Below are 24,922 nucleotides of genomic sequence, written 5' to 3' on the forward strand. Positions count from 1 at the left end.
CTATTAATATAAGATGAGTTCACGGGCTCACAGCTTCCGCAGGCTGGAAAACAGGCTCCCGGGGCTGGGGGCTGCGGCAAGTCTGGTCGTCTGTCAGATTCTCTCCTGGAGCCCGGAGCCCGCCAGCCCCACATTCCCCAGCTCCTGACACGCTGAGACCTGTATACGTGCAGACCTACGGGCATACACACATGGGCACATGCAGGCCGTTCAGAGAACACACACATGCACATACATCTGGACATGCATGTCTAGCCAGGTGTGTCTGCACACTGGTACACACACACACACACAACACACACACACAACATTGCACACATATTAGCGGGCCATGTCAACTTCATGTGCATGTGTTTGCATGGGAGCACATTTGTTGATGTGTGCACATACCCTTGCATGCACGAGTATGCACACACAGGCTTGGCCTTGTATACGTGTGTGCACATGGGTCCAGGCATGCTTGCATACCCAGGCCCACTTGCACACCATCGCACACCCACATATACAGACACAAGACTGCACATGTTTAAACAGATGGTATCCCATCGGGTACACACATTGCACATAGGACCACATTCAAGGATGCAAATGCATGTATGTATGCCCCTTTGCACACACAGTCACACAGGCTCCCCACTGCTATCAGTGCTCAGCAATCACGAATTCCCAGGCAGACCCTTGGTTTCCAGCCACCAGGCAGGCTCAGCCTCCCCTCCTTGTCTCTCCCCTCCCCCACCCCCATGACAGGCAGTAAGTGCTCCTGCCAACCTCAATGCCTGCCTTCGGCTTCCCGCCCCCCAGGGGTCCCCAGATCCCTGATTAACCCCCTCGCTAATTGGCCACCAGCCCCTTGACTTTGCTGCAGGCCTTCTCAGGAGCTGGGAGCGAGAGGCTGCAAATTGGCCAAGCAGGATGGGTCTGGGGAATAGAATGCTGAGGTCGGGTGGGGTGCTGCGAGCCCAGTGCCTGGCTACAGCCAGCAGTGCACACCGGTACCAGAGCTTAGGGGAACACTGCCATGATATTCTCTGCAGAGGGCACCCCTATGAGTCATGGGTACACAGTCACATGGAGCCTTCCCTGCACACACATTTACACACACTCAGCTGTCATGGGCATGGACGTGATTCACTCCACTTTTTTACGCAAATGCATGTGAACATTCGCACATACCCAAAAGTGCATTCATGAACAAACCCAGTACGTGTGCAAGCAACATCTGACATGTACATAAATTTACCTGCCAGATACACAGAAACCATTTATTCGTGTACATCAAAACACGCCTTGCAAGCCTGTATACCTAGGATGTCATCCTACACAGACCTATGAATATGCTCCTAAGCGTACTTGGAGGCACATATGAACATGCATTGACATGTGAGTACACACCCGTGGAGTCCAGGCATACATGCACATACCACTCACGTGTGTGGTACCTTGATGAACAGACTACTAAGTGGCCACGGAGTAGGGTGCCTCTTTAGCCTGCCTCTGGCTTTGCGTAGACTGCCAGTAGGGGTAGGGAGTGGTCGAACCCCCTGGGGTGCAAGTTGCCGATTCGCAGTCTCCATCTCAACATGGAACCTGGGACCTCTGTTGGGTTCCCCTTGGTCTTCAGGGCTCAACAGAAGGGCAGAAATTCTGGGGCGCCTGGCTGGCTCAGTCAGTGGAGCATGAGACTCTTGATCTTGGGGTTGTGAGTTCAAACCCCATGTTGGGTATAGAGATTACTAAACAAAACAGAACAAGACGGAAAACTTTAACCAAAAAAAAGGGGGGGGGCGGAGCTTCTAGCTTTAGTCTCTGTTGTTCCTATCTCCTTGGCTCTCGGCCTGAGCCCACAGGGAGAGTTCTACTCTGTAGGCAGCTTGGGGACCACAAGAAGAGGATTTCTCTTTCCATTCCTGCTGCCAATTTGCTGTGTGACTTTGGGTAAGTTGCTGTGCCCCTCTGTGCCTGGTTTCCTCAACCATAAAATAGCACTTAAAAGCTTTGTTTTGGAAATCCTCCCAGGACCGGCCTGAAGAATGCATGGGATCGCGTTTATGGATGTGCTTTACTCAGGCATGTGACGTTTGGGAGAGGTGTCCCAAGATGGTGAGACTCCAGGGTGGAGGGTCATATGCATCGCGGTCAACTTAACTCTTCATCGAATAGGTGAGGAAGCTGAGGCCCAGAGACGGAGCAGCGATGTGGGAGCTAGAAGGCCTGACCTCTGCCTTGTCGGCCGGGAGGTCTGCTTCTCTTGAAATCTGCGAAAGGTGGGCGCCTGGGTGGCTCAGTGGCTTAAGCCGCTGCCTTCGGCTCAGGTCATGATCTCAGGGTCCTGGGATCGAGTCCCGCATCGGGCTCTCTGCTTGGCGGGGAGCCTGCTTCCCTCTCTCTCTCTCTCTCTGCTTGCCTCTCTCTCCATCTACTTGTGATCTCTATCAAATAAATAAATGAAATCTTTAAAAAAAAAAAATCTGCGAAAGGTGAGAGCAGGTGCACACAATGCCCCAGGCAAGGGCGGGTGGCTGCCTGCCTAGGGTGTGGGGGGTGGTCTATGCAGGCCTCCCGCCACCACTGTACTGAGAATGCTACCATGAGAGATTCTTCTGGCTGTGAAAGCGTTTTTCCTTCTTTCCTTCCTTCATTCTTTCTTTTTTTGTTCTGTCCTCCAGCTTCAGACCTCCCACTAGACACTGTCATCTCCTGGGGCTGAGGGACCATGAAGAGCGCCTGAAACTGCTCCCAGCCTCATTATGGAGATGGGAACTAGCTGACAACCACCCAGAGCAGAACTCACGGGAGAAGCTGCCAGGTTGCCCTGGCCACTGGGCGGCCAGGAGGGGGCAGTGAGGAACTGGCGGCGGCAGCGCGAAGGGAGGGGTGACTCCTGAGGACCGCGCGAGGCTGGCCTTTGATTATGTGTTCCTGTAACTGTGTGCTGATCTGTGTCCTTGTTTGCACAAGGGCAGGGCTCTAGGTGCGGTGTGTGCACATGTCCCTGGGCCTGGGATCTCAAGTGTGCCCGCTCACGTGTGCAGGTGTCACCTTGTGTGTGTCTGCATGTCTTTGTGCCTGAACGTGCAATCTTCACGGGGGGGGGGGGGTGGGGGACGCGCCCGCGCCCGCGCGGGTCCTGAGCGCGGTGTGCCTGCGGGAAGCCCAAACCCGCACTAGGGACCCACTGTGTTCCCCGGCAGTTCAGGGTGCGAGGTACTTCCAGCTCTCACCGTCTAGGATAGTTGGGCCCTCAGTCCGGTCCACTTGACTTTGGAGCAGGAGCAAAAACAACAGGTACCTGTAAACTTGGGCACCAGAGGGTGGGGCAGACCAGAAGGGAAAACCCTAGCTTGCCGCTTAGGACGCTGAAAATCAGGACTCTGGACTGGGGGAGAATCCGAAAGCTGTTTCAGTTGCATGGTGGACAGAGTGTGATCTCTGGCTTGAGAAGAGACTCAGGTTTGAAGCGTGCCTCCAGCTGCACGATCTCAGGCAGCTCAACCTCTGAACTTGTTTTTCTCATGTGTGCCATGAGACCCTTGCCTCGTAAGGTTGAGATAAAGTGTGTGCAGTCTTGGGCAGGTAGTAGGCACTCAGCAAATGCTCATTCTTCTCAGGATTAGCCCTGTGAGGTGAAGCATGGGGTCACGGCTCCCAAGTGGAGGAGCTGGAATTTAAGCTGGGGCCGCCTGCTTCCCAGAACCACATTCCTCCCCTCCAATTCCCCAGCAAGGGCGGCTCCCGACACCACCATTTTGTCTTCTCCCAGGGCGGGCGTCTGGCTGCCTGTCAGTCACCGGCCTCGGGAAGCCAAGTGCTGACTAAACACAGGCCTGAGCAGGAGGGTGGAGCGAGGGGCTCCGCCGGGGCGAGCCGGCTGCTGCGCCCCCTCCCCTGCACCCCCACCTCCAGCGATGAGCTCAGAGCGGCTGGCGCAGCAACTGCTGACAATTCAAAACTTCTGCCCCCTCTCCTGGGACGACGGTGGGTGACTCTCTCTCCCTGAAGAGCAGGCGTGACCAGTGGAGTCACCAACCTTGCTCCCCGCCCCTCTCCCAGGGCCACCCCACTGCGTCCGCTGAGCCCGGAACTGGAACTGGGTGTCTGCCCATAAATTACCCCCAGGGACTGTCACCCGCAGCAGCTGTGCTCGGAACAACCGTTGCTTCCTGGGTAGGTCATTTTTTCGGGTCAGAATAGAAACTCAGCCCCTTTGCCTTCCCAGGCAGGAGAGGGGGTGTACAGCAGCCTAAAAACTTTTTATCGGATTCCGCTGAAAATCATTCTATTTAAGGTAAGTTGCTTGGGTCTGAGAGGCAGACAAGATGCCGGCCAGATGTTGGGAGGCAACATCAGCATTCCGCCAGTGCTCCTCTTCTGCCTGATGCAAGTGGCCAACAGCTACTCTCCCTTGGCCCCAACACACAGCCCTTGCTGGCTGAAGGCCGGGGATCTGGGCTTCTAGGTCCCCCAACCTTCTATACCAAAATGGTTTCTGGCCTTCATCTCCACCTCCCACACAGGGTACACCATCCAGACCCCAAGGCCTCCTGCTCCTTGAGCCTCCCCCCACCCCCAACCAGACCTCCCTCCAGAGCTCTGGCCACCACCTGTGGCTATTAATGTTGTCCCCTTCCAAACACTTTTCCCCTTAGAGACAGACACACACATGCCAGACGTGGCTGAGTAGCTACAAAGATTTATCAAATTATTTAAAATGTTGGCATTTACATATATGCATGTATAACATAAAATCATTACTTGGAATCCTCAGGTCACCGGGTGCTAATGTGGTCCACACATGGGCCTGGCAGGGAAACAAAATGAGACCAGGCTTGGAGCCACAGGGTTTTAAAAAACTGGACATCCTCCTAGGGGTCTAAGAGGAGTAGGGTGAAGAAGACGGGGTCACCTCAGGGATTTGGTTTAATCCTACCCTCAGGGGAGAGGGACGCACTTCCAGACTGTATCCCTACTACACAGATGCCCACTCCCTGAAATCGACGTGGCAACCACACCCAGAATCCACTGGAATAGGTCCTTATAAATATATTCATATCAGAGAAAACAAGGCACTTTGGGAGCATAACAGCTCACGCTTCTACATGTACATCATTCTAGACAGGAAGTAAAAATTGGTTAGTTTCTCAAGTGAGTTAACTGAGTCAAGTTAATACAGTAACAGCATTGTTCCCCAGCCCTCACTGAGGCACAGAATGAGGCGTATCTCCTAGTGACACCTGGTCCCAGGACTGCTGGACCCCAGGAGAGCTCAAAGCCTGAAGCCCCCAAGAGGCCGGACATCTCTCCTGAGCAAAAGCCCCTCACCCTGGGGCACCGGACCCCTCCCCAGGCCCAGAGGTCAGGTGAGGGGGACTGCGGAGGGAGGCAGGCTGAGAGCAAAGCTGGGACACGGTGGGAATGCTTAAGCAGGGTCACCAAAGCCACAGAGACCTCAATCTGTCCAAGCTGGCGCTGCAGAGCCGGAGGACCGGCGCCACGGGAAGAGATTTCACATTAGCCCTGACAACACCGCCTCGGCTCTGCGGTGACATTGGCCAGGGTCGTTTCTGAGGGCGCTTGAGCTTCCGCTGGAGGCGAGCTGGAGCTTGGGCCAGCTGCTCTGAGCCTCCGAGGGATCACACAGCCTGCCCCCTCCCTGTGACCGCTCCTTTGGAATGTAGTCCTCTCACAACCATGGCAAAGCCACAAGTCACTTCTGACACTGCCGATGGAAGCTGGGTCCCTGGGCCGCAGGAATGGGGGCAGGTCCCCGGGGCTGGGCAGACAGGGGAAGGGAGGTGGCTCCTTGCCTTCAGCACTTAAGAGTCCTCAGGAGCCTCTGCTGCACACACTCCCCAGCTTCGGCCCAGTTTAAGTATCACTAAACTTTGCATTCTACAATTACAGGATTCTAAAGACACACAATTACCTGCATAAGGTCCTTTATCATCTTAAAGGGCTCTGGGTTTAAGGAAGTGGGGTTTTTTTTTGTTTTTTTGGTTTTTTGGTACACATATGCATAAATAGAGCCCAGAGGGCCTCTCGGCTGACTGGGTCCCCAGCCCCCCGAGCTGAGGAGGCTGTGCAAGGCCGGCTGCTACAAAGCTGAGCTTGGCTGCATAGATTTTAATGAGAGCGTCAGGCAGAGCTGTGCTGTTGCTCTCCGGGACTTGCAGATCATTACCAAACCAGCTGTAGGATGAGAACACAGCACATCGAAACCCTAGGAGGTCACTGAGCTAATGATCTAATCCTACCTTCCGCAGGCAGTGCTCCCCCCCCTTCTGCCCCCAGCCCTTTCCAGGGCGGACTGTGTCCATTCCAGAAGCCAGGCCAATACCACCCCCTTCAAGGTCAGAGCAGAATGATAGAGAGTGGCTCTGGCTCCCCCTTTTCCGGAACGGAGGGGGATGGGGGTAATTTAGTCAAAGCCGTTAGGCCCAAACCCTGGCCTGGCCAGGCCCCAGGACTCCTGTTTGGGAGAACCACTGCCCTCCACCTGCCTCTCCAGCCACTGCTGGGCTGCAGCCAGGGACACCTTCAACAGCCATTTTAGGGTTCTGAAGAAAGCACCTTCAGCTTCCAATGTGCCAGGCGGGAGCACACACAGCCTGGACTGCTCAGCACCGGAGCATGAGGCCAGCCCTGTGCCAGACACCTGATGTGAGGAGGGGGAGGAGGGTCCACTCGGCAGCAGCCCCAGCAGGAGGGCACGAGGGCCCCTACAGGCTTGGCCCCCCGCGCTGGGAGTTCACAGAGAGGAGGCAGGGGGGAGCAGCCAGCCCGGGCACAGCGGTAGTAGCCATGATTACACGCACTCCTCAAGCCGGAGGGCTTTATGAGGGCTTTGGCAATTACTACAACCATTTGCTGTGCTGGGTAGAGACAGATCCTGTTTCTCTTTGTTTCAGGGCTCTGAAAGCCAGAGAAGCCAGGAGAAGCCGGTTTCAGCATAAGAGGCTACACAATAGTTAGGGCAGAAGAGAAGAAACCTCACTGTTGGCCAAAGCTGACCAGTTTTTTCTGAATAATAGCACCTGTGTATTAGCTCTGGGAAGAGGGGGAGTGTGGGAGGGAACATCACTGCACGCGCTGAGGTGGGAGCTGGAAACGACAGCCAGAGCCCCTCTGCCTTTCAGCCCTCCTCACGGCTGCCAGGCCCCCCTAGGCAGCTACCTGCGGCAGCCATGAGCCCGAGGGACTGAAGTTTCTACAGCTGGCAGAACCTATGCTTGAACTGGGGAAATAAAAGGGGGACAAGTTGCAGAGGAATTGAAAACAGCACCTGTCAAAAGCTGTGTATCCCCTTCCTTCTCTCACTACCTCTGGTCCCCCAGAAGGGCAGCTCCCAAGGTCATGTGGTTCAGTGGTGATAGGAAAGGGGGAGCAGAGAATTGTAAGACAGGCTACAGGCTCTGAGCAGCACGGATAGGCCTGGCACTGGCTCTGAGCCCTCCTACTGGACTCCCACCTACAGTGAGGTCTGGAGTAGCACAGAGCCAAGACTGTTCTGCCTAGATTCTACCAAGTGCTCACTATTTGGTCCCAGAAGGCAGAGGTGACTTGGAATCGGGAATTCTGGGCTCTAGAGTTCTGTCACCATCCAAAGTGTGACCCAGAGGAAGTCATTTCCCATTTCTACATTTCAGCGTCATTAAGGGCGTAGGATTCCAAGGAGTTCCACCAGTTCTGCAGTTCCGAGTCTCTAAGCTTGGCTCCTGACAGTCAGCAGAGGTCAGATCCCTGTACATTGGGGCTAGTTTGGTCATGGGTATTAGAAGTTTGAACTGGGCCGTAGTAGCTAGAGCACCTGGTAGAGAGGGAGGGCCATTTAAGGGACACCTGAACACCACACTCTGGAGAAAGGGCTTGGGAAGGAGGCAACAAACTCAGCCTTCAGAAAGGCACCATTTCTGGGCAAAGGGGAAGACACTTCTTAGGGCCTCATGGCTTCTAGAATAAAGGGCGTCCAGACATAGACATGGCTTAGCAAAGGGAAGCTCATCTTGCTGACCAGGGCAGAAAGGTGTGGCAGTCTGGCTGCTCGGGCATGTGGCCTGCTCAGCCCTCTTGGTGCGCAGGAAAGGGGCTGCAAGGATAGGGGCTGCCCCTAAAGGGGCAGGCTTTAGGACCAGAAGATGGCTGGTATTATTTGAAGGGTAAGAATTTTGGAAGGAGACCACAGTTGAACATGGCTCCCAAAGGAAGTTATTAACTCCAATCTAAACCCAATCGAAGGGATTTGCTTTGGAGTATTTCCTTCTCTCAATATGTAACAGTTACTTGAAGAGAAGAGGGAAGATCTCAGCTACTGAATCTGGGGACCTGTCCATGGGGAAATGGGAAAATATATGTTGATTTGGAGGAAGCACTTGGATATATCTTTGGTTGCTTCAGGAAGACTTTGGCCCCTTGAAATTTTTTCCTCCCTTTCCCCCTGCATTAGACTGCTGGGATATGCATCAAAGAAAGCAGCAGGAGGAAAGAAAGAAGAGGTGGGCAGCAGGCATCAAGAGTTAATCCGACCAGTCATCCTCATCAAACTCAGAGGAATCATCTTCCGAATCGCTATACTCCACGGCAATTCGACGGGACAAGATGGTGGCTACATCGTTGCCCACAACATCACGCTTCTCTTGTTCCTGCTGCTCCTCAACCCTGCGCAGCTGGAAGCCTGATGTGAGAGAGAGAGAGAGAGAGAGAGAGAGAGAGGTTTAGAAGGTGAGTCAATCTCAACAGGTCTCAGAATCCACACAGGCCTGAGGAAGGGGGAGTGACTAGGGGTGGACGGAGTCAGGGGAACAGGTCGGGGGAAGAAAGATACTCTGAGAAAGCAAAAAGGGAAAGGGGGAAGCAAGGAAAGAAAGGTGAGGGTTTATCCAATTCTGGCCCCAGTGCTATAGGCGTGTCAAAAAGGAAGCCTGCCATTCTTTCCATCTCCACACTGTCAGGCTGGTGAGGATGGCACTTCTCACGAGGGTCTAGGTGGGGAGTCGTCACCGAACTGTACCCACCGGGCACGAAGTCTGCCCAGCTGATTACCGCTGAGCTCAGCTGCCCCAACTCCTCTCCCCCAGACAATCCTTTAGTTCTAAGAAGGCTCACAAACAGCAGAAACCACTCCAACCCACTGGGACCAGACCTAACCTCTGACATAAAGAGAATAAATGCTCCACAACAGTGAGATGATGAGCGAGGGCAGGAAGGTGGGAAAGAAGGAAGGGAAGGAGACAGAGAAGGAAGGGGATAGGAGAAAAAGGCCGAGGAGGACAGGGTGAGAAAAGAGAAGAGAGAAGGGAGGACGGATATGAAAGGCACAAAAGTGGAGGACAGGGCATGACTGAGTGTGGCCAGAGAAGTACCTTCTAGGGTAGTGATGCTTGGTTTTCTCTGAGGCACAAAATGAATGCAAACACAGGCAAAATATCTCTTGTCAATGAGGTCAAAGACCCAAGTTAAGTATCCCTAACTTTACTTACTTACTTATTATTTAAAGTAACCGCTACACCCAAGGTGGGGCTCGAACTCATGACCCCAAGATCAAGAGTCACTAGCTCTTCTGAAGCCAAGAATCCTTTACTTTAAACTAAGGTAGAAAGAAATCTACGTATTTTATATTTTTAGAGTTAAGCCTTTCTTTAGGGTGATCTGAGGCCTGAGGTCCCTCCCTATCTGTCCCCACCCAAGGGCATGAAACCCCTAGCCCAATCTCCAACCAGTCATCCTGGCTGCAGAAAGACAGGGCCTCAAGGCCCTGGACCCGGCACTGGGAATTACCTTGACGTATGGCTGAAAGTAAGTCGCTGCGGGCATCACTCACAGGAGGCAAGGACGACTTGGGCTTGGTGGCATCAGAAAGCGGTGGTGGTGCAACAGACGGGTTTTCTGCACCACTGGAAGGGAAAGGAGGGGGCCCCGGAGGAGGAGGAGGGGGGGGAGGGGGAGGTGCACCTCCTCCTGGTTGGGGCAAGGGAGGTGGTGGCAGAGTTGGGTAGTCAGCTGTGGGCGGTGGGGGAGGAGGCGGAGGGGCAGCAAAATCGGGGTGAGGTGGGAAAGATGAGGGTGAAGGTGGTGGTGGGGTCCCTGGAGGCCCAAATCCTCCAGGCGGTGGCGGGGGTGGAACGCCCATCATTGGAGGAGGCGGCGGAGGGGCAGGCGGTGGAGCAAACCCGGGTTTGGAGCCAGGTGGAGAGCCCAGCGGAGGAGCTGGTGGTGGGTGGCTTGGGCTGACCACGCTGGATCTTTTGGGTCCAGCTAAGCCAGGCCCTCTTTGGTTGCTGTCTGCTGGGCAGCTGAAAGGACAAAGAAGAGACTCACCATCACTCTCAGCATGCCAACACCCATCTCTAATAAAGCTTATCTATGAAACTAGGTTCATTTTCGTTGACTGCTATCATTTCATTTTCACTCAAACAGAAAACACCTGAGAATGGTCAGAACAGACCAACAATCAATGAGTCTTCTAACGCAATGAGCTTCTTCTCATCAGCAGGGGGATTAAGCAGAAATTGAGAAAAGCTATTTGAAAGAAGTTTAGACTGGGATTCCTCTATCAGGTAAGGGTTGGCCAAGGTCATCACCTAGGTCCCTCTCAAACCTTCTAGCTTCCTTCCAAGGGAAGACACCCTCCTGAACCTTCCTCTAGGACAGTCAGTTTAATTGTGGAACCAGGACCAAGAAGGCGTGCAGGAAAAACTGGAATAAAAATCCAAACATCGGGCACAGTGGGTTAAAGCCTCTGCCTTCGGCTCAGGTCATGATCTCAGGGTCCTGGGATCAAGCCCCGCCTTGGGCTCTCTGCTCAGTAGTGAGCCTGCTTCCTCCTCTCTCTCTGCTTGCCTCTCTGCCTTCCTGTGATCTGTGTGTGTCAAATAAATAAATAAATAAATAAAATCTTTAAAAAAAAAAAAGATCCAAATGTCCCCCACCCACTGGGCTCTAGTCCTCAGGCTATTACCATTCACCAGATCTCATGAGGGCAGGAAACCCAAGCTAAGCTGACCAAACCTGAACAGGTCACAGATTGAGATAAATGCACCTCCAGTGTTCATGAGGAAAGTCCTGAGAAGGGATGAAGATCTGAGGGTCAGCAGAGATGGGAAATGAATGTGCCACCAGACTGCCTGGGCTGAGAGACAACTAAGGAGCACCGCTCCCGGGTCAGATATGCTTGGCTGTAGCTGTAAGGTCTCAGACCATGTGTGAGGCTGAAAGGTTTCTTTTTCCACCGTTGTGCCTACCCTCCACTAATAGCTACTCCTCAGAAAAAAGCATCCATCTTGGAACCTTCCACAGACCTTCAAGCCTTAGCTGCACCTGACAGGGCCGCCAGCCAAAAGCACTCTGGGAGGAATGCTGTCAAGAGCCACCAAGAATGAGGCCGGGTTAGGGGAGGGGTTACAGGACTGCTCTAGGTGTCTGGCTGAGGGGTCTTGAACATATCTAATCTCTGATTAAACAGTGTCCACGGAGAACAGTGCACCTTTCAAAGCTCTCATTTGTCAGGCATCAGAAAGGGAAAAGTAACTGTAAGCAAACACTGAAATCTGAACACTCCTCAGACAGACCCCTTCCCAGCCATTTTCTAACTCTTCCCCTGTACATCTCTGCCAAACATCAGTACGGACAAAGTTGAAGTTTCACCTCCCTTTTTCCTTTGTTTCATTCTTTCCAGCAGTGAACTGAACCAGAACACGGTAGAAAGGTGACTGATTGCTAAGTTCCTCGATAACTAGGCAAGGTGTCTGTTAAATATTTTAAGGACCGCAGACGATATACCACTTTATTCCATGCTGAGTTAAAGCTAAGAAAAAACAAGAGGTAAGTTGGTAATCTCTATCTGCTCCAGTACAGCTAGTTGTTAAGAATATGGGCTCTCAGGGCACCTGGGTGGCTCAGTGGGTTAAGCCTCTGCCTTTGGCCCAGGTCATGATCTTAGGGTCCTGGGATTGAGCCCCACATCGGGCTCTCTGCTCAGCAGGGAGCCTGCTACCCCCCTCCACCTCTGCCTGCCTGTCAAATAATAAATAAAATCTTAAAAAAAAAAAAAAAAAAGAATACAGGCTCTCTTGAGACACGTAGGTGGCTTAGTAGGTTAAGCATCTGCCTTTGGATCAGGTCACGATCCCAGGGTCCTGGAATCGAGACCTGCATCAGGCTCCTTGCTTGGCAGGGAGCCTGCTTGCTTCTCTCTCTGCCTACTCTGTTGCTCACTCTCACTCTCTCTGACAAATAAATAAATAAAATCTTACCCCAAAAAAAAAAGTTTTAAAAAAGAAAGAATACGGGCTCTGCAGGCAGAATGACCTGCTTTCCGATCAAGGCCCTGTCTCTGACTGGCTGTGTGACCTTAGGTGAATTCATTGACCTCTTTGTGCCTCACCATTTACTCATCTGTAAAATGGGTACCTATCTCAGGAGGGCTGTTGGGAGGATGAAGCAATATATACAGTGTTTGGCATAATGCCTGGCACCTCACAGACAATTAATAAAATGTTAATTATTTCTATTATCTAGACAGACCTGCTTCAAGTTTTTTTACTGGTCCTGCCCTGAATTTGGAACAATTATTTTGTTGGGTTTTTTACCTTAAGACTTTTTTTTTTTTTTTTTTAAGTAATCTCTACACCCAACACAGGGCTCGAACTCACAACCCTGAGATCAAGAGTTGCATGCTGCACTGACTGAGCCAGCCAGGCAGCCCGAGGTACACTTATTTTGTTCTTGAGTATGTAACCACCCAGAGTAGACAGGAGAGAGAGCACCATTTACCTGAATTCTGCTGGTGGGGGAGGCAAGCTGTCCTCAGAGAAGGAAGGAGAAGGTGGAGAAGTGGAGTCTGACAGCGGTGGTGGTGGGTAGCTGTTTGCGTCCACATTTTCAACAGAGCCAATACTGCCATTCTGGTACACCAAGGTGGGTGGATACCTGACAATGAACCCAATGCCAAAACTGTCATTTAAAGAGTGTGAGTGGTACTCTTTTTTTTTTTTTTAAGAAACCCTACAAAAATGCATTTGATACAAAAGCTTTTAGGAGGAAAGAAATAAGAATATTCCCATATATTTTCTGCTATTCTGAAACCTTATTTTAGGATTAAATTCAGGATTAAAATTTAGTACTGAATTCTATTGTTAAGTCTCTCACGGCTATTCCTGCTGGATTCAGAGGAATGGGATTCAACATGGATAATCAAAACCATGCTGCTCCTTTCCCAATGTTGGCTGGCCTTGTCAAACGCAGCAGTTCTTTTAAATTCTCTCCCAAATGTTAAGAGCAGCCTATACGCAAAATCCCAAAGTCTGTCTTGTGGCAAAGGGCAAAGCTGAGCCCCAAGGCTAGTGAGCTGCAAACACGTGACTGGCACACAGCCTGGTGTGGAGGTCAGCAAGCCTCGGGAGTACTCAAAGGCCAAGGAGGCATTTGATTGCAAAACCAAGCTAAGGACAAATGCAAGTTGCTGGGTGGGAGCTAGACTCGGTCTCCCTGCCAGGTCTCTTATCCAGTATGATGAGCTGCCAACTTAAGGAGGGTACTAGGGCCTGTGCCTCATGCAAACCTGTCCCTCAGAACACTGGGCCTTGGGTGAACAACAAACCTCCAAATGACACGAATACAACAAAAAGCAGCCAGCAAAAGATGGTTGGATCTGCTCCATCTCCCCCTTCTCTCCATTACTGCTGGGTTCTAAAGAACTCATCTCAAACAAACCCCGGAGAGAAGAGAGCTGGAGGGAACTAACGAGTCAAATGATGCTCTGATGCAGAAAATCCCCAAGGCCTGGAGCCCTGCAGGCTTGGTACATCTCTTTATAGGTTCACCAACAAGCACATCCAGGTAGACCAGCCATGTAGCCCAATCCCAAACTTCTTGGACAACAGGAAAATGGGAGGCAAAGTCCTCATTTTCACTAGTCTCATTCCATACACACAAACACAACAAAAACCAAATACATAATAGCTAGCATTCTGAACGTGCAAGTTTCTGGCCTTACAGCCACAGAACCTAGGACAAGGCCTGTCTGAACAGGATGGGGCCACAGAACAAATGGCCCCTTTTACTGGAAGGTGAAGGTAATGAAGGTACCCTCGGGTCTGATTTCCCTGTAGAGAGAAAGGTTTATTTTTTTCTTTCACCATCTTCATCACTCTTTAAAACAAATCTCTTAATCCAAGAAGAACTAGTGTCAGAAGTGTCAAGATTTTTAAAAGTCAAGATTTTCATGGTAGAGTTATTCCTAAAAGCAAGAACAACTCAACTCTTTCCTTTTATCATTCCTAGACACCCGGCATGGGCTGGCATGGTTCTCTGACAGCCAGGATGCAATGTATTTAGAGAAAAAACCAGGGCAACATTCATGCCAAGCAGTCGTGGTGACTTGGCTTTGAATGTCACACAGGTCGGACACCAGGATAAGCATCAAACCAAGCTCAAAACCATTTTTTCCCCCTTTTAAATCTCCAGTGTGATTTGGTATTGGGAAATGGGTCAGACTGACATCTACTGTTTCCCGATGGAGATATATAGCCTCAATACTGGCCAAGCGACCTTTCCCACACTGTCTCTGAGGTCTGCTTTCAGTCCCTTGGCTAGCCTCTCTCCCGAGACTGACAAAGGCTGACTGAAAAGTTGCTTCGGTGATGTGCACAAATTCTCTACCGGGCCCTTTCCAGTCCTGTGAAATGCCCAGCTCTTAGGCTTGACCTTCAAATCAATGCTCTGGAGGCAAAGGGCTCCCAAGACCACTTTTCTTTTCTTTCTAGTCTTTCCTTTGGGGCCCACAGACATACTAGCATCTGGCAGAGCAAGGGCACTAGAAGTTGTGGGCCTTCTTTTCCGAACTACTACAGTTATCTCATTTAAAACTGCTGAGTCTCTTGATTTATTCAGCAAATTTTTATCACCAAATGGATGCACGTTAAGGTAGCTGATTAACAGTGATATTGATCTTGGCCACACAGCCAGACTTCAGGGGGGGTGTGAAAGGTGCCACACCAGAGCTGCCAGGCTGTTACCCCCATGGCCCCAGGCCCTTCAGAAATGCTACCAATAATACGAAAGCATTACCTACCCAGAAGGCCCCAGCTTTTCTTTAGATTCCACAAACTCCTGTCCCATCTTCATCTTCTCCCACTCTTCCTTCCGTGTCTTGATTTTACGTGGATTTACATTCCCTCTATTTGGATTATCTTTCTTTTCTTTCTATAATGAAAAGAAACAGAAAAGCCTTTGTAAAACATTATTCCAAAGTCCTTCATTAAAATTCCATCCACCTTCAGGGATGCACACCCAAGAGACGACGTGCCTCGACAACACACAGTAACTAGAGAATTTATAGAATTACCAGTTTTGGAGTGACCCAGAGGTCATCTAGTCCAAACCACCTCCCAAGGTCAAACACATTCATTCAGTTCAACACTCAGACACCTCTACAGATGGGAAACTCACTAACTTTCTGGGTAACTCATTCAGGTTTCTGAGCAGCTCTAATTGTTAGAAAGTTCGTAAAAAGCTATTTGTTACTTGCTCTGCCACAAAGGTCAGTCACTGTCTCTGGGACAAATATAAGGAAACAGTTAACAAAACAAAATCAAACAACCAATGAGGAGTTCCTCAGCCTGTTCAGCTGCACTCGCCCCTGGTGCTCTCTTGGGCCTCCCGGTAGCCATGCTAATGGGATTGTGACGTTGCAACTGGTTGGTCATACGCTTACAAACGTCACTGAAGGTCTAAGGGGAGAGGAACGGCTCCCAATATTAGGCCTATGCCCTCACCCAGCCCTACCCAATCAGTAGTGAAGGTGTTAAACCGTTCCTGTTTGTAAATCAAACACTGTGGAGCCCTGTGCTGCTCTCTGAGAAATGAGCTGCAAAACTGGCGGGGAAGGGACTAGCCTAGCTTGAGTGTCCAGCAGAGTCAGGTGCAAATTGCAAGAGAAATAAATGGTGAATAGAAAAGTCAATTTCTAAAACTCAGCCTGAATATACTCAATTGTTAATAGCACTAGGGGGAACAAACACATTTTTGGTGTGATTTATACTTTCATCTTGGTTGTGCTTGGAGTGGACACATTTTTTAAAGAGTTTCACCTGGCATCCAAGCAAGCAGCCACTCGGAATGATTACTTCATATAAGACTGGCTTCCTTTTTATCCCCCCTCCACAATCGTGCCTACTGATGTGTAGAACAGAGGCCCCTTTCCCCTCACCCTATGCTTTCTCTTCTCTTTCATGATATCCTTGGTGTCCTGCAGCATCTTCTCCTTCCAAAGATCAAAGAAGTACGAAGGGTCTGTGTAGAATTTGAGTGCCTCTTTCCCATCGTCCCTGGGATAGAAATGAAGACAAGTAGCTGTCAGTAGACAGATGAGCTCCCAACCAAATCCAATATTCCAAATACCTACCAGTTAGCAGTTTTTACACTGAGGAATCAAGAAGTCATTCAAATTGACTGCATATTTCCTCTTCACATCAGCATTCCAGTGCCCCCAGAATGGCACCTCTTTATTTATCTGGCTTTTTTAGAAACTTAGCCTTACTTTCAATTCCTGGTAGAGGAATTTGCATGGTCAGGGCAAGAACAGGCTAGAGCAGCAGGGATCCTGATTATTTCTAATGATCTGCATGGCTACAGACATCTCCCTGAGGATAACCTGATATCCTGGCACATCAGAGGGGATTTCTGCCATTGGTTCTCCTTCCTCCACCAATTCCCCAGGACTCTCCAGGAAGCATTAGTGGCTTCCCACCCACCTGAAGCCTGTACATGTATGTGAAGGCACACATGTGTACATTATGTATAGATACACATATGCATGAAAGTGTTTATGTATGCAGCTGTTATTGCTCTGTAAAAACAGGTCACCATAGCAATCCACCTTCCTGCTCCTGCTCCCTTCTAGAATAGCTCAGTACCCCCACCCTAGCCCCAACCACAAGGGGGCCCCAGTGAGAACAGAGGCCAGCTGTTTTATGATGAGATTTAATTACCATCATTTAGTGGCTGTGACAGAAGTAACCAAGAGAGCTACTGAGTGTCCATGTAAGGGTTACCTACCAGACTTGATAGTCCTGGTTGGAATCCTGCACTTTGGCATGACTAAGTCTCTCTTTCCAGAAAGCATGGGCTAGGGGTGGACATTTATTAGAAAGGCAATTCTATTCCCTGGCCTGTCATGACACACAGAAAGCATTTCCGAATCAAACACTAATAACTTTTATATTAAATCTTGTTTTGAGTTAGCTACACCACTGCTCATTTCTGTTAGGCCAAATCCAGATAAGTGAGAGGAGAATGATAAAAAGGAAAATATCATTAACTGAAAAATAAACTTCATCTTAATATCATTTGTTTATCCTATTCTATCACAGAAGCCCCATGTCATATGTCACACTCCCTTCAGTATCAGGTGTACACTCCCTTCTTGGTCTGAAACCTCTCTGCCCAAATCCAACTTGATAAATAATGGAGGCTACAGAGTCAAAATTCTGTCCTGCTCTGCTAGCTAGCCCCTTTGAAAGCCAAGGTATAAACATAATTTTACATAATAATAACACAGGATCGACGCTAAGGGATAGATGCTGTGTACTTTTATCTGTGTGAATAGCTTCCACGCTCCTATTTCCAGGCTCCCTGGATCAGGTGGGTGTCCTTGAGTTCTGCACACACACATATCCTACTTTGCAGTATACCCATGTCTCGCAGAAGACATCTGCCTCCAGCTATCTGTAATTACTTTTTACCTGTTCCAAAGATATTTATGGATACAAGCAAGATAAATATTCACTTTCTGCCCCTGCTCAGTGGTTTTCTGCAGAATGATCATACTACAGACCCCTGGAGGGGGAGGGGCTTTAAGTTGTCTATCTCAAGTTTAGCTGCAGCAGTATAGGTCCTAGCAGAGGGCAATGTCAAAAGGATGTTCTAAACAAAGTGAACGACACTCATTTGGAAGAACGCCAATTATTCCTTAAGCTTTGGAAGGACCCTGAGGGCCTGGAGCAGCCAGTCCACAAAGCTAACTCTACTAACACACCCAAACATCTGGTAATCTAGTGGTTTCAGAGTAAGTGGGAGCCTTGCTCGAATGCTGCCCCTGGGATGCAAGCTCTAGGACTGCTTTGTAACAAACTCCTTTTGGTTCTGTAATAACTAAATTCCTTGGATGGAATCCAGGATGGACCTGGCTTATACCAAATTAAACTCTGCAACATGCAATGCTAGAGCAAACTTTCAATATATATTGTATTTACTATGAATTTCAGAAACCAAACAATAGTAAGTGACAAGTGTTTATATGGTAAACATTAGCTGCTGCCGCCACAAACAACGCTGGGGTAGGTAGTAAGCTTCTGGACACAATCCTCTGATGCAAACATCTTTAACTAAAATGCCAATCTAGTGCTGTTAACCACAGGTCAACAAAGGGAAGAACTAGCGAAGTTACCTGTAAGGGGTCAGATTATTTAGAGGTGGAGGAGTATCACAGGTGTTATATGTTTCCAAGACAGGTACTGGGAGAGAGTTTCTGTCAAAAAGCTTCTGGTCTTGAATAGTAGAGCTTCTGAAGGCCTTCCGGGTGTTGATTCCTTGCAGTGACACTGAGAGAAGATGGAAGGCAGGAGAAAATGGACGACAGGCTATTTGAGCAAACACTGAGTCACACCAGTCTGAGAGGCCTCAGCTGCAGTTTCTTGGCTGCGGCTGTCTGCAGCCAGGTTTTTTTTCTCCCCCTCTGGGGAAGCCCCACAAGGCTGTCAGCAGCCCAGCCATTTCACGACTGAACAAAATGAGGCAACACAAAGGTTTACTATGTGGCCAGATCTAGCAGGCCTCTCCTTAGGAGGAATGAATCTTCCAAGTACTTTTATGGTAACAAAATACGATTGGGGGAGGGGGGATCTGAGCAAGAACTGGGGTAATGGGAGAAAGGGAGCATGTGGGGGTGTGGTAGAGCTAAAAAGGTTTCTTTATACCATCCGGGCTTGTGTCATTTCAAAGCAGAACTCCATAGGTCTCTGTGATTTTTTTCCCATCCCTTTTTTATAAATCCGGAGAAAAAAATCTTAAGAAACTGCTCAGCAAAGCCTGCAAATGCTGAGCTCAGCTTCCTTACCTTCTTCTTCCTTGGGATCCAGCTGAGTGACTTTAACTTGTAGGCGGTCGACCCTCTCAGCAAGGGAACTTACCCGAGAGGCAAAGGTATTTGCCTGAGTAAAGAGCTCTCCAACAATGTCCTCTGCATATTTACCTGACAGAGCAAAGAAACCAAGTCACTAGAGCATAAGAATGACATAAATGATTAGAAAAACTTGCTACTAAAGATCTTATTCCCAACCTCCCCAACACAAACCCACCCACCTCCAGGACAGTTTGGGTTACATGCAGATGCTTGCTCTTGGAGATGGAGATGCGCCCTCCATAGCCTGAGCAGTCTGCATTTGTTCTCTAATAGTCTTCTTGGCAAACTCTGAATGGCCACAAACTCAATGCAGGCTGAATAATATCAAAAGGTGCAATACAAAAAACTAATCCTGGAAGAGTAGACAATATGTCTACACATTTGCCTACAGCCCTTTGCCCCTTGCTGCTCTGTAAAAGCACCTTGTAAAATGTTCTTGAAAACAGAATGGGAGTTACAAGGACCTTGTAGGTGTCTACAATTTACATGAAAAATAAAAAATTACATCCTCAATGGAACCTTCAAAGTACATTCAATAACCATGATGAGTTGTGGTATCTTTGAGGGGCCTTGAATTTATCAACAACTCAAAACAGAGAGTTAAAACTTTTTCTAAAAGGTGAAAAGGTTATTTTATGTTCTGTAACCTACAACTTTGGAAGTCTTTGCTTTAGGTTATAATCCTTCAAATCTACATCTGAGGGAAGAAGTGAAAAGCTGAAATTTTCAAGCCCTGCCTGAAAACCAAACATACCAGTGGTCTCTTTCCACAGTATCTTATTTTTTAGAAAAAGAAAAGAGTTCCGTACTTTCAACCCTGGAATGCAATGAGAATTTGCAGCCAAAGAAACCTACCAGCAATTTGACACTACCTCCATATTGTCATTCCAAGCCACAAAGCACATTCTTGCTAGGAATGAAAAGCGGCACACATGAATCAATATACTGAGTTTCTTACTTGCAAGGTGAAGGTAGGCATAGGTCATGGTGCCCGACCAAAAAAACTACTGAGAACTATTTTAAGTAGGCTCTGACTTTTAGCTTTTAAACTTTGTTTGTGCTTAGTCCACACTTGAGGGGGAAAATATTAGTCAAAAGGCCAAAACTGCACCTTCATGGTGAACTGCAGCTCACCTTCCCAGTGTAACCTGGAGAGTAAGGATAAGACCAATCAACAGCATATTTTGAACTGCTGGTAAATTTAGTCAATAAGGAGTTTCTAATCAAGGAAAGAACAAGTTTTTGCATACTGAACGATCTTGTGATTTAAACAACCATGGGAAGCTCCTGGGTTCAAAGACACAAACTGGCTAACGAAGCTGAATTTCTGTTCCCCAGGCTGACAATGTTATCTGATCCCTGTCCATAATACAGCTAAGTTCCTATAAAAACCACACTGCATCGTGTTCATTCAGGTAATGGAAAACTGTGATTGGAAAGCTAAAGCAGATAAACATACAACATTACTTATGAAAAATAAACCATGCTCAAAAATATCTGTTATCCAGGGCACCTGGCTGGTTCAGTTGGTAGAGCATGTGACTTTTGATCTTGGGGTCATGAGTCTGAGCCCACAATGGGATTACTAAGGGGAAAAAAGAAAAATCTGTTAACTGACTAGCTATTCTCGAGGAAAAGAAAACCCCCAAGCAACCCATCCTTAAGGCACCAAGAATACCCGGGATTTCCTGCTCCTTGGTGAAGGGAGTAGTGGTAGTGTGAGTAGTGGCTGAATGTGAAAGCGATTTTCAAGATAAATCTTACCCTCAACATATAAACATGTAAACACTGAGAATGCTATCTGAAGATGGAGGGAGGTGGTGTGAAGTTTTCCCCACCTCACGTCATCACATCAGGCCCACCCTGGGTCTATACATGTAAGTCTCAGCAGACTTCAATCAGAAAAATCTGGAGTTAATCTCAGTTCTTTCTATTTATACCTACATACTCTTCAGCAAGTCACAATGTCTCAGCCTCAATTTCCTCATCTGTATCAACCTTACCAAATTGTCATAGGATTAAATGGGCAAAAATGTTAGGTTGTTACAATGAAACTGCCCAACCACATCAGATGACTTTCAAGACTATGAGTTATCTAAATATGCCATTTTACACTTACAGGAAATTTAAGATATAATTCCGGTCAGTAATAGGATAGTTCCTATTCTTCAGGTACTAAATATTACCCGAATCTCTGAAAATAGGATTGTGATACACTTGTATAAGGAGAAAACTAAAGTACCTTGGTCAGAGTTAAATTTCATTCATTCAGATTACCAAAACAGATCCACTATCACATCAGGACATTCACAACAGTTACCAACCATATTTTTGCAAGAGATTCCAAAGCAGTCTCCAATTCCCCCCCCCCCGCCGTTAGCAGAACTGTTCAAATGGAATCTTAGGCAGACATGAACAGGTTAAATCTGATTTTTACAAATATGGCACTGCTTCTGCTTCAGGTCTAAGAGTCTTGGAGTAGTCCCCCAGTGGCATGGCCCCTCTACACTCAGAAAACCCAATATCACAGCATGATTTCTTAATTTACCCAAGTGAGGATTCCATCCTACCAGGTGGTCAGGATACTGACTCAAAAGTGCAGGCTGGCTGGCTGTGCCTATATTTCCTAAGATACGGCAACCTAGTATGTGAAATGCCAATCTCTCTGCACTGAGGGAAAATAAAAACTCTGGATATGCTATCACGGAGCAATCCAAGACTGTGGAATTTTTAGTTTTGTGCTTTATCCATTCCATAATCGGATTGTGCCTACCAGACCAAGCACTTCTGGCGGTAGTACATGAGGCCATGAGGCCAAGGTCATGAATGTGAAGCACATATGAGCCTATTCCTGCCCCACTGTCTGCAAGATGAAATTCTAGTCATTGTTCAAGGCCTGATTCAAATCTATCTCCTCTGTGAAGCATTCCCTAACTCTCCATATACTCCCACACCATGCACTGACTCCCCACAGGAGTTATTACCTCCTTCCCTGTATTCTCTATGCACCAACAGCATGGAACGGTGGCGAGAATATAGGCATGAATTATTCAACAAACATTTACTGAGCTTCTATTGGGTGCCAGATACTACGCAGGATAAACACTGGGGTTTAAGAACAAACAAGACATGATTTCTGCCATCAGAGAACTTTTAATTTAGTGTAAGAGATACAGATAATTTTCAATATAATGTGGTAGGTAGTAATTACAGGCACGTAATAGGAGCTCAGAAAAGCACTTAGTCCAGCCTGGAGGAGGAAGTCCTTGAGCTAGGCCTTGAAGATCAGCTACAAGGACTGTGAGGTATCTACAGGCAGGAGAAACAATAGCAAGGGCACCGCATGAGAGACTATGATCTATCTCAGAAGTACTACAAGTAGTTGATAATTCATTTTTTCTTCCTTCCTTTTCCCCCCTTTTCCTCCTTTTTCATTAAAAAAAAATTTTTTTTTTAAAGATTGTAAAATCCCTGGGAGAAGATGGATTGCAAAAAAAATCACTGGAGGGCACCTGGGTGGCTCAGTCATTAAGCGTCTGCCTTCAGCTCAGGTCATGATCTCAGGGTCCTGGGATCTAGCCCCACGTTGGGCTCTCTGCTCGGTGGGGAGCCTGCCCCCCGCCCCGCCTACTTGTGCTCTCTGTCAAATAAATAAATAAAATCTTTAAAAAAAAGAAAAAGAAAAAGAAAAATGATTAGAAAGGAAGGCAAGTCTTGAAAAGTCTCGAATGCAAGACCAAGAAACTTCTACAATCCCACAGTGAGGAACAGGGGAGATTTTTAACATTTGTACATTTATTTGTTTGTTTATTTAAAAGGATCTGGAATCTTTTTTTTTTTTAAGATTTTGTTTATTTATTTGACAGAGAAAGACAGTGAGAGCAGGAATACAAGCAGGAGGATTGGGAAAGGGAGAAGCAGGCTTTCCACTGACCAGGGAGCCCGACACAGGGCTCCATCCCAGGACCCTGGGATCATGACCTGAGCTGAAGGCAGAGGCTTAATGACTGAGCCACCCAGGTGCCCCTGTACTCTTACTTAAAAACACTTTTTTTTTTTTAAAAGATTATTTATTTATTTATTTGAGAGAGAGACAGTGAGAGAGAGCATGAGCGAGGAGAAGGTCAGAGAGCGAAGCAGACTCCCCATGGAGCTGGGAGCCTGATGTGGGACTCGATCCGGGGACTCCAAGATCACGCCCTGAGCCGAAGGCAGTCGTCCAACCAACTGAGCCACCCAGGCGTCCCTTAAAAACACTTTTTAAGGGACGCCTGGGTGGCTCACTGGCTTAAGCCTCTGCCTTCGGCTCAGGTCATGATCTCAGGATCCTGGGATCAAGTCCCGCATTGGGCTCCTTCTCAGCGGGGAACCTGCTTCTCCCCCTCTCTCTGCTTGCCTCTCTCTTCCTGTCAAATAAATAATCAAAATCTTAAAAAAATAAAAACACTTTTTAGGGACACCTAGGTGGCTCAGCTGCTTAAGCCGCTGCCTTCAGCCCAGGCCGTGATCCCAGAGTCCCAGGATGGAGTCCCACACTGGGCTCCTTCTCAGCAGGGAGCCTGCTTCTCCCTCTGCCTGCAGCTCCCTGCTGTGGCTTGCTGGCGGTGTGCGTGAAGTCTCTGACAAATAAACTCTTTTAAAAAGTAAGTAAAGGGCGCCTGGGTGGCTCAGTGGGTTAAGCCGCTGCCTTCGGCTCAGGTCATGATCTCAGGGTCCTGGGATCAAGTCCCGCATCGGGCTCTCTGCTCAGCAGGGAGCCTGCTTCCTCCTCTCTCTCTCTGCCTGCCTCTCTGCCTACTTGTGATCTCTCTCTGTCAAATAAATAAATAAAATCTTAAAAATAAATAAATAAATAAATAAATAAATAAATAAATAAAAAGTAAGTAAAGGGGCGCCTGGGTGGCTCAGTGGGTTGGAGTCTCTGCCTTCGGCTCAGGTCATGATCCCAGGGTCCTGGAATCGAGCCCCACATCGGGCTCTCTGCTCCGTGGGGCGCCTGCTGCCTGCTTCCTCCTCTCTCTCTGCCTGCCTCTCTGCCTATTTGTGATCTCTTTCAAATAAAGAAATAAAATCATTAAAAAAAAAAAAGAAAAAAAACCACCACTTTTTAAGGGGACCTGTGTGGCTTGGTTGGGTGTTTGCTTTCAGCTCAGGTCATGATCTTAGGGTCCTGGGATGGAACCCCCACGTCAGGTTCCTTGTTCAATAGGAAGCCTGCTGCTCCCTCTCTCTCTGCTCCTCCCCTCCTCCCTGCTTGTGTTCTCTCTACTCTGTCTCTCAAATAAATAAACAAAATCTTAAAAAAAAAAAAAAAAAACAAAACCACACATACTTTTTAAACTGCAAAAGTTAACAGTCTTAATTTTCAAAAATTCAAACAATTGAGAATTATAAAAGTAAAAAGTGAGATTTGTGTTTTAAGCAGACCACTCTGGCAGGGATATAGGCTTAAGATTCACAAGATTTTTAGGTTTATAGATTTAGGAGGGTTGATCAGAGAAAGGGAAGCCAAAGGGAGTATAAGGCAATCATTCAGGTAAAAGTCAACAGAGGTCTGAACCAGGGCAGTGTGTTGGCAGAGACAGAGAGTACGGGACAGAGCTGAGAAAGTCTTTGGAAGTCTGACTTTACCTCTTACTGGCTGCTGTCTCTCTAGGCAAGTCACCCTACTTTTCTGAGCCTTTATTTCCTCACCTGAAAAATGGGAATACCACCACCTACTCTCAAAGGATCACCCCAGGGGAATTA

At 48.3% G+C, this 24,922-nt stretch overlaps 1 protein-coding gene across 2 annotated transcripts in view; it reads right to left on the minus strand.

Moving 5' to 3' along the window:
- Nucleotides 1-4,674: 4,674 nt before the first annotated feature.
- The window catches only part of WASF2 (WASP family member 2), a 71,108-nt gene continuing 50,860 nt past the window's right edge, over nucleotides 4,675-24,922 (minus strand). For both annotated transcript variants that reach the window (XM_044237541.1, XM_044237542.1), the window contains exons 3-9: nucleotides 19,109-19,243; nucleotides 18,440-18,593; nucleotides 16,202-16,319; nucleotides 15,065-15,195; nucleotides 12,766-12,921; nucleotides 9,772-10,286; nucleotides 4,675-8,668 (exon numbers count right to left, since the gene is read on the minus strand). In XM_044237541.1, the coding sequence (XP_044093476.1) occupies nucleotides 8,511-8,668; nucleotides 9,772-10,286; nucleotides 12,766-12,921; nucleotides 15,065-15,195; nucleotides 16,202-16,319; nucleotides 18,440-18,593; nucleotides 19,109-19,243 (1,367 nt within the window). In that variant the 3' untranslated portion in view covers nucleotides 4,675-8,510. The remainder of the gene's footprint in view (nucleotides 8,669-9,771; nucleotides 10,287-12,765; nucleotides 12,922-15,064; nucleotides 15,196-16,201; nucleotides 16,320-18,439; nucleotides 18,594-19,108; nucleotides 19,244-24,922) is intronic.

Source organism: Neovison vison, chromosome 2, assembly GCF_020171115.1.
Source record: "Neovison vison isolate M4711 chromosome 2, ASM_NN_V1, whole genome shotgun sequence".
Lineage (NCBI taxonomy): Eukaryota > Metazoa > Chordata > Mammalia > Carnivora > Mustelidae > Neogale > Neogale vison.